Here is a 12,787-nt window from a genome sequence, read left to right on the forward strand (position 1 = left end):
ACTCTTGCGACATCCATTGCTGGGGTTGTGTGTTTAGGTTTGCTACCCGGCTTAGCACTCAGGGCAGAGTGGAGGGTTCATGGCAGTGGGTTGTTCTTCTTTCTCCTCTGTGGCTATTGTTATTTGCTTCCTTTTGGATACTTCCAATTGTACACCCATCTTTGGAAAATCACCTATTGAGAAAAAATGATTTAACTTTGATATAAAAGTCTGGGAATTTTTTATTTTGCAGAAGTTCAGGGCTCAAATGCAACTCATGTTTATTAGTATCCTCAGGAGGGTTGCAATGGCTTCTTATAATTTCTTTCAATGTAGCCTTATGTTAAGGGTTGTCCCTGTGGCTTAACCTGTCTCTCTTATATGGGACTATTAATCCACTGTTTTCATCGAAGGAAATGGGGATATAACACTGAGAGTGATCATGCAGGACTGCATCGATTAATGGGTCTCCTTCACATATCCACCATGCTTTGTAGTGAGATGGAATTAGTTCTCATTGCTGTAATTGATTCTGTGTTCTCTCGCCAAAACAATACTATAATTCGCTGTAAAGTTCCCAAGTCTGACATTATCTGTGCTCAGCAACCCTGTTATTTTGTTATTCTTGTTTTAGTTACATTCAGCAGAGAATAAATTTCATTTTGATTTGTGTAAAATAAACCTTTTATTGCAGGCATTATTGGAATAAATAAAATAATTATTTTTGCATGAGATTCCAAGTGTCACTATTGAAAATTTCTATAAAAGAGGGAGAAAGCTAGTGAGAAAGGGAGTTTTTGAACAACCTACTATTGGATTAATATCCTAATGACATTATGTACTTAGGATAACTATCAATATTTGTGGTGATTTTAGTAAAAATGGATGTCATGTTCTTCTGTTCATCTCCTCAGTGGGTATTGAATTCCCGTCTTCATCATAATGTTTGTAATATTTATTTCTTTCTTTCGTAGGCTTTGGCGTCCTACTTTTGTAAGATTTATTTCTTTCTTTTGTAGGCTTTTGCTTTTAATTCCTACCTTTCTGAGCTATGGTGCTTTAAAGGAAACTAGTCTTAGCCTTTTTCTCGATCTAGGTGGTTTGTAAGGAATAAAAATAAGATGTGACATACCCTAGTAGATGTTGTTACCTTTTTCTCCAGCTAGGCATACTTATATTTGTTCCTTAATGTTATTGCATCTAGGGTTAAACTAGGAAAAAACTTACTAATCTCTAAAATTTTAAATGCATATATTCCTTAATGTTATTGCATCTAGGGTTAAATTAGAAGAGAACTCACTAATCTCTAAAATTTTAAATGCATACAATTAAGGTTGTGAAAGCATAGTAGTCAAAAAGGGCTCCAGATACAAACATTAAGACCTTAAATTATTTACAAAATGTAGGCCACCATTATACCATTTAATGGAAGAATAATGAGTACCCATCAACATCATTACCATAGGTTTCTCCCATAAAATGGTTTTGGGGTCAATGTCAATAGTGAAAATATCATCTACATAATAGTCAACATTTTTTATATCCGTTTTTCGTGGGATTGAATTTGAAGAGCCACACTTGATTCTTCTTTACCTTCACTATGTTAAGACAATTTAAGTACATATAGGTTATAGTTTTAATGTTATAGTTAACGTGTTAGGTATTAAAGTCTATGTATCCTAACATTTTAGGAGTTACAATGTGTTTATGATGAGAGTGTCAACCCTGGAGTTGACATTCAAACTAACATTTGCCGCTTTTGAGATAACACTGGCAGACCTCCTTGGTGGCTCTTCTCTTCAAGAGAGACAAGACCATGCAAGACTTAATAACATATATAAAGTACTCTAGGTTTGATCCATAAGATTTCAAAAGATAATCCCTGCAAGTTATCAGAAACCCTTCCCCCAACTCACAAAAACAGATACCTATAAGCTTCTATTAGTTTATGTTCTTGTCACATATAATCTATGCTTGAGTTTATATTTCAAATCATTCTACACTTTTCGGTGTGGGTATTGGCCACCTCAAAATTTTTACAAAGGAATTTATTTAAACTATTTTATTTGTAGTTATTTACATACCTTATAACATGTCCTGGAAAAAAATTCAAACATAAACACGGTTTTCAATTTCATTTTGCATCAGTGATATACAATACATGCCTTCACCTCTTAGTTGGGGTTTAAGGTTCTTTAAGTTATTATGTTTTGGATACCAATCAATATTGAAGTCTTTCAAATTGTTTAATTAATAAGTTATCATGTTTGGATACCAATCAATGATTTTTTAACGCTTGGGATTTATGTACCCAAGTTTTGTTTAATTAATTAAGTTATTATATTTTGGATACCAATCAATCTTGAAATCTTTCAAATTGTTTAATTAATTATCATGTTTGAATACCAATCAATCTTGAAATCTTTCGAATCCGATCTTTCTTATTATTTTTACGTTACATCGTTTTTATAGTTTAGTTTTTATATGATTGCGAAATTTAGCTCAATATGGTGCAGACTATTAAACATTTTACATTTTAAACTTTCATGAAATAGTGAACATTTTAAATTTTAAACTTTCATGAAATAGTGAATGGCTTTTTGCAGATGGGGGTACCTGAGTACATTTTTGTGATAAGTTGACACATTCTTATTAAAAAATATATGTTTAAATGATGAATGGAGTAAGATTGACATGTAATGCTCTGGTAAATAATTGATTATTTTACCTTAATTACATTATGGAGGTGGTTATCATTAAAGAGAATTAGTTTAGAAATTTAATACTTTGGTAAATAATTGATTATTTTACCTTAATCACATTATGGAGGTGGTTAACATTAAAGAGAATTAGTACAATTGATTATTTTACCTTAATTACATTATGGAGGGGTTATCATTAAAGAGAATTAGTTTAGAAATTTAATACTTTGGTAAATAATTGATTATTTTACCTTAATCACGTTATGGAGGTGGTTAACATTAAAGAGAATTAGTACATTATTTACAAAGCATCTCTCTCTCCCAACAAAAGACGAAGAATTTAATTTTGATTATCAGCCTAATCACATTAAGAAAATAGTTTTCCCTTCAGAATGTCAATTTAATAGTTTAGTTTTCCCTTCAGAATGTCAATTGTTTTGATCCTGGGTAACAACGTGTATAAAAATTCTCTTTTCTATTAAAATTCGAACAACATCACACTCTATAAAATCCCACTAAAAATATGCCTGTTTATCAAAAATTCAGTTGGATGTCATAGATTATTTTCAATGAACATAACACTTTGAATCCTCATTGATTTTGGTAGGGACATGAATTCAAATGATTTATCAGGAAGTGTTCATCCATCTTTGAGTAATCTTACAAAACTCTACTGGTTCCACCCCCAGTTAAAATGCTTCAGTTGGATGTCATACATTATTTTCAATGAACATAACACTTTGAATCCTCGTTGATTTTGGTAGGGACATGAATTCAAATGATTTATTAGGAGGTATTCGTCCATCTTTGAGTAATCTTACAAAACTCTACTGGTTCCACCCCCAGTTAAAATGCCACTCAGTTCCTGCTACGTTATCTCTTTTAAGTCATTCTCTTTCCTCTCCATTTTCAATTACAAGCCCACCTTCAATCGCATAAAACACTCATACTCTGTTAGTCAATGTACACCTGATTCAATAACCCACAACTTCAACCCCTTTCAGATCACCTTCAAAAACCTGGGTATTTCTCAGTTGATATATGCATAGCACAAAAACAACATTCTCAAGGATATGGATAAGCAAACTCTGTCAATGGCATCCATGCTCTTGTTCACCTTTCTGATTCAGCAAGTGCAGTTCACACCATCTTTAGCAATTACCCCAATCCTAAAGATTTCACAAGAGTTGCAGGCTTTGGAAGACAAGTCAGAGTGGAAAACGAGAATCCTTACAAGGTCTGGGCCATCCCCATCTCCTTTAGATAAATCCTTTAGGGACCTATGGTGCCTTGATGACAGGATTGTGACTATAGTAGAGGACATCTCTTCCCCAAACATCTTGAATTTTGGCATAGGATTAACAGTGGGTTCCAGGCTTCCTCGTCAATTCTTCGGTGGGCGGCAGTCCAGGTATGGGAATCAGTTTTTTGTATCGAAAGAGGGCTATCAGGTATCCCTTTTGAATACAATTGATGCCATCAAGCAATGCATTGTTCGGGAAGACGGATGCAATAACGTGCCTGGTTTGACAGATGACCTGTACTTTTTAACTCTTGCGACATCCATTGTTGGGGGTTGTGTGTTTAGGTTTGCTACCCGGCTTAGCCCTCAGGGCAGAGTGGAGGGTTCATGGTAGTGGGTTGTTCTTCTTTCTCCTCTGTGGCTATTGTTATTTGCTTCATTTGGGATACTTCCAATTGTATAGCCATCTTTGGAAAATCACCTATTGAGAAAAAATGATTTAACTTTGATATAAAAGTCTGGGAATTTTTTATTTTGCAGAAGTTCAGGGCTCAAATGCAACTCATGTTTATTAGTATCCTCAGGAGGGTTGCAATGGCTGCTTATAATTTTTTTCAATGTAGCCTTATGTTAAGGGTTGTCCCTGTGGCTTAACCTGTCTCTCTTATATGGGACTATTAATCCACTGTTTTCATCGAAGGAAATGGGGATATAACACTGAGAGTGATCATGCAGGACTGCATCGATTAATGGGTCTCCTTCACATATCCACCATGCTTTGTAGTGAGATGGAATTGGTTCTCATTGCTGTAATTGACTCTGTGTTTCTCTCGCCAAAACAATACTATAATTAGCTGTAAAGTTCCCAAGTCTGACATTATCTGTGCTCAACAACCCTATTATTTTGTTATTCTGGTTTTAGTTACATTCAGCAGAGAATAAATTTCGTTTTGATTTGTGTAAAATAAACCTTTTATTGCAGGCATTATTGGAATAAAGAAAATAATTATTTTTGCATGAGATGCCAAGTGTCACTATTGAAAATTTCTATAAAAGAGGAAGAAAGTTAGTGAGAAAGGGAGTTTTTGAACAGCCTACTATTGGATTAATATCCTAATGACATTGTGTACTTAGGATAACTATCAATATTTGTGGTGATTTTAGTAAAAATGGACGTCATGTTCTTCTGTTCATCTCCTCAATGGGTATTGAATTCCCTTCTTCATCATAATGTTTGTAAGATTTATTTATTTCTTTCGTAGGCTTTGGCGTCCTACTTTTGTAAGATTTATTTCTTTCTTTTGTAGGCTTTTGCTTTTAATTCCTACCTTTCTGAGCTATTGTGCTTTAAAGGAAACTAGTCTTAGCCTTTTTCTCGATCTAGGTGGTTTGTAAGGAATGAAAATAAGATGTGACATACCCTATTAGATGTTGTTACCTTTTTCTCCAACTAGGCATACTTATATTTGTTCCTTAATGTTATTGCATCTAGGGTTAAATTAGAAAAAAACTTACTAATCTCTAAAATTTTAAATGCATATATTCCTTAATGTTATTGCATTTAGGGTTAAATTAGAAGAGAACTCACTAATCTCTAAAATTTTAAATGCATACAATTAAGGTTGTGAAAGCATAGTAGTCAAAAAGGGCTCCAGATACAAACATTAAGACCTTAAATTATTTACAAAATATAGGCCACCATTATACCATTTAATGGAAGAATAATGAGTACCCATCAACATCATTACCATAGGTTTCTCCCATAAAATGGTTTTGGGGTCAATGTCAATAGTGAAAATATCATCTACATAATACTCAACATTTTTTATATCCGTTTTTCGTGGGATTGAATTTGAAGAGCCACACTTGATTCTTCTTTACCTTCACTATGTTAAGACAATTTAAGTACATATAGGTTATAGTTTTAATGTTATAGTTAACGTGTTAGGTATTAAAGTTTATGTATCCTAACATTTTAGGAGTTACAATGTGTTTATAATGAGAGTGTACTAGGGGTCATAATTTTTAGAATTCAATGTGTTAAAAATCATATTGCACTATGGTTTACTTAATAATAGAGTTATTCCCTTAAGAATTATAAGGTAATAAATGCCACTTTTTCTTAATGGTAATAGTGGCTAGAAGTTGCATTTTGGAAGGGTTTGTAATTCTAAAAGAGTGATCAAAGTATATTATGGTTTATATGGGATATGAGACATATAAGTATTTTGACTTTCATAACGGTTTTTAGTTAAGAGACACATATTGTATTTGATATTCTAGTGACCATAGTGGTGAAAGGTTACATTAAGAAAGGGAAACAATTAGTGGGGCTAATATATAGTGCAATATATAGGAATATCTAATAATAAATTCATTATAAGTATTTTTATTCTTTATGAAAGTTTTTTTTTCTTGTTGTTTTTGCGTTCTTCAATATATGCCTTATGGCGTTTCCTTTGCAACATTTGGTGCAAATGCTAGTAGATATCATTTTGGGATTCAACTGTGTTAAGTAAGTCATTCATCTATGACCATTTCCATGAGAGGTATTCATAACTAACTAATTTCTCATGATTTTTGACCATTCAAAAATCATGAGAAATTAGTCAGTTATGACTACCTCTCATGGAAATGGTCATAGATGAATCACTTACTTAACATAGTTGAATCCAAAAATGATATCTAATATAATGCATTGCGAAAACCCCAATAGTTAATTGAAAAGAGTGAAGGGAACTCTACTTGAATGGTTCATGAGGCACAATACTTGCTAAGGTTTTTCAAATGGGATAGCAAGCTAAGTGGGCTTGATTGTGGGGAAAGCTCCACAGTTAAGCGCGCTTGAGCCAGAGGCGATCTGGGATGGGTGACCTCCTGTGAAGTCCTAGTTATCGGGTGCAAGCCTTGGAAGTGACGATTGATGCTACATGATTCATTTCACTAGTTTCAATCCCACTTCTTCACCCCTATGAGCATCATCTGATGCAATGAGTGCTAAGTGGACTATTTCAAAATCATGAGAAATTAGTCAGTTACGACTACCTCTCATGGAAATGGACATAGATGAATGACTTACTTAACACAGTTGAATCCCAAAATGATATCTAATATATTTAATATAATATTTGAAATTATATATATATATATAATTCTCATTTATATTTATATGACAATTGAAATATTATTTGAATATATATATATATATATATATATATATATATATATATGTGGATGGCAATTGAAATATTATAATAATTTTCAAATATAACTTATATATATATATGTGATGTGATATGATTAATGTCCATCATAACTATATTATAAATTATGTTTCAAAATAAATATTATTATAAAAAATATTACTTACATAAATATAATTATATTACAATAAATATTATAATATTTTATATATTTTTATTTTAATAATATAAAATTTTCAAATATAAATCATATATATATTTCCATTAATAAGTTTTTGGAAGATTTATAATTCATCCATTTTTTAATAAGGAGACCTTGAAATATTAATATAGAAATTAATTATATGTAGAGAGAGTTTTGGTTATTGATACATGTTTTTAACTTCAAAATATTATTGGCATAAACATTAACATTTTATATTTACTGTATTGAATGTGAATCATAAATAAAATATTTGAATGTTAACTATGTATACACTATATAAAATAAATGAATATATATAAAATTCTTATTTCATTAATAGATTTTTTAAGCATATTTGTAATTCATTATTTTTTTCATGAAAAAGATGTTGTGGCATTAAGTTATATTTTAAGATAGTTAAATTATACTTATATAACAAATTAAAAATATTGAAAAGAAAAATAAAACAAAAATGTTAATAAGAAAAAAAAAAGATAAGGTATAACTAAAATCTTTAATTTTGAGCTTAATTTTAAATGAATTTATATATAGAGAAAAATTAATTGAGAGTAAAGAAAAAATAATTTAATTTTAAGTAAGAAGAAATATGTAATTATTTACCACTTAATATGGACATGACACATCACAGGTAAAAATATTACTAATATTACATGGTAGGTAATTCATTTTATGTTTTTTTGATATGTAATAATTAAAACCTAAATATACTAATCACATAAAAATATGATTATAAACCAAATAAAATATTTCACTCTTCATATTAAATAACAGGAAAAATATATTTCAAATATAACTCTCATTTATGATTTATAATATAATATAATATTATATTTTAAATCACATTCCAAATTATACACCTATTTAAGTCATTATAATTAATTATATATATTTTTAAATATAATCTTATTTGTGTTTTAATTTTACTTGTCTTAAAAGTCATCATTATGAAGTGTATATGTATTATCTTATTATATTTAATTTAACATTTAACATTTTAAGTTAGTTATATATATCTATATCTATATCTATCTATATATATATATATATATATATATATATATATATATATATAGATATATATATATATATATATATATATATATATATTTATATATCCTGATTGAGGTGTGAGATGCCCTCATTGGGCTTGCCTTGGCCCACAGTTTAATGTGTATCTCCCAGATCTTTCCGGCCACCCTCCGCATGCATGTTACACTCAGTGATAGTGTGCATGCAAAGTTTAATTGCCATCATTGAGGGTGGCAGAGTTATTATGGCAGACATTAAGGCGAGATTTCCTTTTGGTTTGTTGCATAAGTTGGTTTGCGCTCTTCATCTTCTGTTGATTTGGTTCAGGCTGGTCATTCTGGGAAACTTGAGGTTATCATCTACTCCAGGCCTTGGAAGCAGTCACTGGTATGTCTCCACTCTTAATTTAGCTCCTTCTGCATGTATGGATCAGTGTATATGTCCTTCGATCTATGAGATGCATGATTTTGTGGTTTGGTGGGACTGGAATTGAAATTTCTTGGAGCATGACCTCGTATGGTTTCTAGTTTGTGTTGTGTGATGTCCCCAGAAAACTGTAATTATTTTATTTTACTGCAGAAAAAATAAGACTGGATATTATTGTTACTATTTGAGTTAAGTATTTAAATTTGATAATTATAAATGAAACCATTTTGGAGTGTTAACAAATCTTGTAACTCTTTCATATCAAGAAAATTGGGATAGGTAGTTACCTAACCCTAACTACCTCCCTGATTATGAATTCTCCAAAAAGGACTCAAGAGGGTGATGAATGACACCTGAGAGAACCAAGAGGAGAGAGGGAGAGAATATTTTTCCATGTTGAAAGGTCAGACGGAAGGAAGCTAAGTCTGGTGGTGACCAGATAGCTGAGACACTGTGCTTGAAGCCTTGCAAGAAGACATTTGTCTTGTGAGCAAAGCTCGGGGGGAGACTTGGACCTGAAGGAAAGTCTCATGGTTGGGAGGATAAAAATCGTTGAATTATAGAGGTGACTTCAACAGTTGATTTTCTTATAAGACTGAATTCAAGTAAGTATAACAATTTGTGAAAGTTATTTTAGTCATAAGATTACATTGTAAATGACAGAGAATGGTAGAATTAGTAGTCCTTGAAAATGCTAATAAATGAATCTTGGATTTAATAATGTATAGTAATTATCTGAGAATGAAGGAAATTAATAAGCTAAGAATTTTGTTGAATGTGTAATTTTTTATAGATAAAAACAAATACTGAAGTTATACATGTAGTTATATTTACAGAAAAGAAGGGAAATTAAGGAGTTAATCATGTAGGTTGTAGTAGAAGATGAACCTAGAAAACTGAGCAAAAGAAAATAAGATGGTAAGACTGAAAGAAAGACAGTCACAATTAAATTTGGAAGTAATGCCTAGAAAAGGGAACATTTACAACCGCATTAACAAGAGAGAAATAAATAGTTGTTCCACTATCAAAAAAATTGATATAACAAGTACAGATAAGTAAACAACTGGCCGAGAATTATATCTTAAATATTAATGCTAACTTGAATAAACAAATATATTATTAGCAACAAAAAACCTATAGCATCGCGGCAATTCACGGCTCCAAAAATACAAATGTGTAGCAACCATAGAGGAAGATTAGAGTTATAATAAAGAATAATAAGAAAGGACAGTCAGACTGTTAAAACTAGAAACGTCCTTATACCCGAGGCAAGGATCTGAGTGTTGGGCCATGATTACAAAAAAGGGTAAAACATGTACATATTACCAATTATAGATTCACTGGGATTTATACAGTAAATCAAGACTATCTCTGCAGGAATACATATATGAACTAAAACCTGGTCCGAGATAAAAGTACAAAACTTCATGCATGTGATATTAAGCCAAGTTCATTAATGAATGAGAACACGAAAACGACAATAGAAATCATTCACATACTAGAAGAAGCCATAAAGTTCGATAACCATTGAAAACTATAACAAACACAAATCTGAGCCAACACAGATTTATATTTATTTATATTTTCAAAATGGAACTGTCAACATAAATACAAAAGAGATCCCGTTAAAAGTTGGTAAAATCCCTTGGCACATAAACTAGCAGCGCTTTCGAATAGGGCTTGTAACCTTCTAGCATAATCGTAAGGGTTTGCCGGGTAAGCCCAGGACTTCGAAGAGACATTTGTATGCATATATAATTCTAACCAAGAAAAATTATGAAAACACAATAGCGATAAGCCTCAAGGGCATAGCCTTTCCCGTTCCACCAATATATATAATCTTTTCACTAAAACCCAACCCTATGTGCTAACAAAATTGAAACCGAAAGCCCTTCTAAGGGATTTTTCTATAGGCTAGAGATATTTTGTCTCTTTACCATGCCATAAAAGACTATAATCCAACTCATCAACATACCTGTAGGGTCTTAGCTGGCCAGAGTATGAAGTCGTGCCAGATCCTGGGTGAATCATCCTTAGAAGACCTCTGGAGTACTGGGACTTTATTTGGAGAACCTAAAACACAACACAGAGAACAAGTCACTGAAAATATAAAATCAATAACAAAGGCTCCAATGTACACAGAGGAAGAGAAAAGGTCAACATGTTAACCATACCTGATATGGCTGTGTAAGGGTGATGAAGACAACAACATAGAGCCCTCACACCTTGCCCAACCATGAATGTTATTGTAAAAAGTCCACCTGAGAACAAAACCCCAACGACAAGCCAAAGTAACTAGAGAGTTGATAACAGATCTGATAAATGCAAAACAAACCCTCAAGAATACATCGACAAAGTTAATAGGAGACCCACCGCCCATTGGATGAAAATGGATGGGATTATACCATTGATGAAGCAAAAAGGCTGAGGTGGGAGGGACAACTGGAGGACAGTTGGCGAGTGTCTCGAGGCTTGCTCCCCCCACAACTTGGAGCACAGAGAAGTTTAGAAATTAATATCTCTGTAGGCTTAACATATTAAATAATCCAAAATATGTACTTAGTAATAAATGTAATATATAGCACATTAAACTATGTGTAAATGAATGGCATACGACAGATATACATGTGTGTTGTGTTAAATGCTATATAGTATATGGTCTAAATTACTGTGGTAACTCATATATATGTATATTTTATTTCTAATTGATATGGAGACATGACATGTTGAGTCTTTAGTCTTGTATGTCTAGGTGTCTGTGGTGTATGAAATTTGGTTGTCTTACATGGGCTCTCGCAGAGTTTGGCTAGCAGACTACTTTGTATGTCGTGGTACTCCTTACTCGGGAAATTGTGGAACTGTAAGGGTATGTGTCTATGGTAAAATTTGTCCTGTTCAAAGGTATTTGACTTTGTGTGAGCTCAAAGTCAAGCCACGATTTTTTGTATCCTTTTTCCTGACCTTAGTCGATATAGGGTCGAGGTTAGGAGAGATTTGTTGGAACATTTTAGGGACATTCTTGACCTGATGGATAGGGTATGTTGTGTTTGGCTCTCTCATCTCGTTGTGGGATGGTCCTGGTTAAGGGGAAAATCTTGGCTTAATTCCTATAAATATAAGCTTGCTTCTGGACAAGTGGGTTTCATTTTTGTAGCCTGGGTTCACTGCATATGGTTTCAATTTAAAGGATTTTGTGGGTTACTAGCTCGGGGCAGCTGTCGGCTTAAATTCTCTTTCCTTTCTCCATGTAAAGTTTTGTTGGTTGATTTGACAAATTATGAGACATGCCTGAACAATTCAGGGGTCTTGAATATGGATGGTGTTGTTAGTCAGTTCAAGCCCATCAGTGGGCAATGGTGGAACACTGGTAAAAGGGGCCCCGTAAAGCTGTGTTGGTAGCTAGTTGATAGTATGATTCAAAGTTGGTTCCTTACTTGGTTGGTTTCTTTTTAAATTCCTTTTATAGGAGCCGCGACCCTATTTGGGTTGACCTCCAGAGATTGACACAGGTCAAAATCTTGTTGGAAGAAGTCAAATAACAATCTGGGCCTCTGGTAAAGGTAAGAATGGCCATGGGAAGTAGAGGAAGGTCTCCCCCTTCTCAGACTAGTCAACCCAGTTCTTTTGGGTGTAAGGGATGGGGGCGCAAGTTGACCTCCTATATGTTGAGGCCTCAAAAATCATTGCTTCAACACAAGGGGAAAACCACCCAGTTAAAACCTTAAGACAACACCTTTTCTGTTTAGGTAGTGGCTCCGACTGGGGATAATGGGACCAGTTTCCCAATGAAAGGTAATTGAATAAATGTGTAATGCTTATAGTGGAGTGAAATAGATGGATTTGCAACAATGAATCAAATAACACATATTTCATTAAATTTGGAAATATTTTATTACAAGGACAATGACTAGAATTGGGATTTTTGGTTATTTTGTAATTCTAGATCCACCATTTAATTCCAAATTTAATGAAATATGTGTTCAATGGAAAACATATGCAT

At 32.7% G+C, this 12,787-nt stretch overlaps 1 protein-coding gene across 1 annotated transcript; it reads left to right on the forward strand.

Annotated features, from left to right (window-relative positions):
* Positions 1 to 3,775: 3,775 nt before the first annotated feature.
* Positions 3,776 to 4,318, forward strand: LOC149160276 (thylakoid lumenal 15.0 kDa protein 2, chloroplastic-like). The gene has a single exon (XM_089434565.1). It carries the CDS (start codon positions 3,776 to 3,778, stop codon positions 4,316 to 4,318), a length of 543 nt encoding a protein of 180 aa, XP_089290691.1.
* Positions 4,319 to 12,787: the final 8,469 nt, after the last annotated feature.

The sequence above is a fragment of the Pinus tabuliformis genome, chromosome 5_2 (assembly GCF_031772625.1).
Source record: "Pinus tabuliformis cultivar Carrire ecotype Pingquan chromosome 5_2, CPIR1, whole genome shotgun sequence".
NCBI lineage: Eukaryota > Viridiplantae > Streptophyta > Pinopsida > Pinales > Pinaceae > Pinus > Pinus tabuliformis.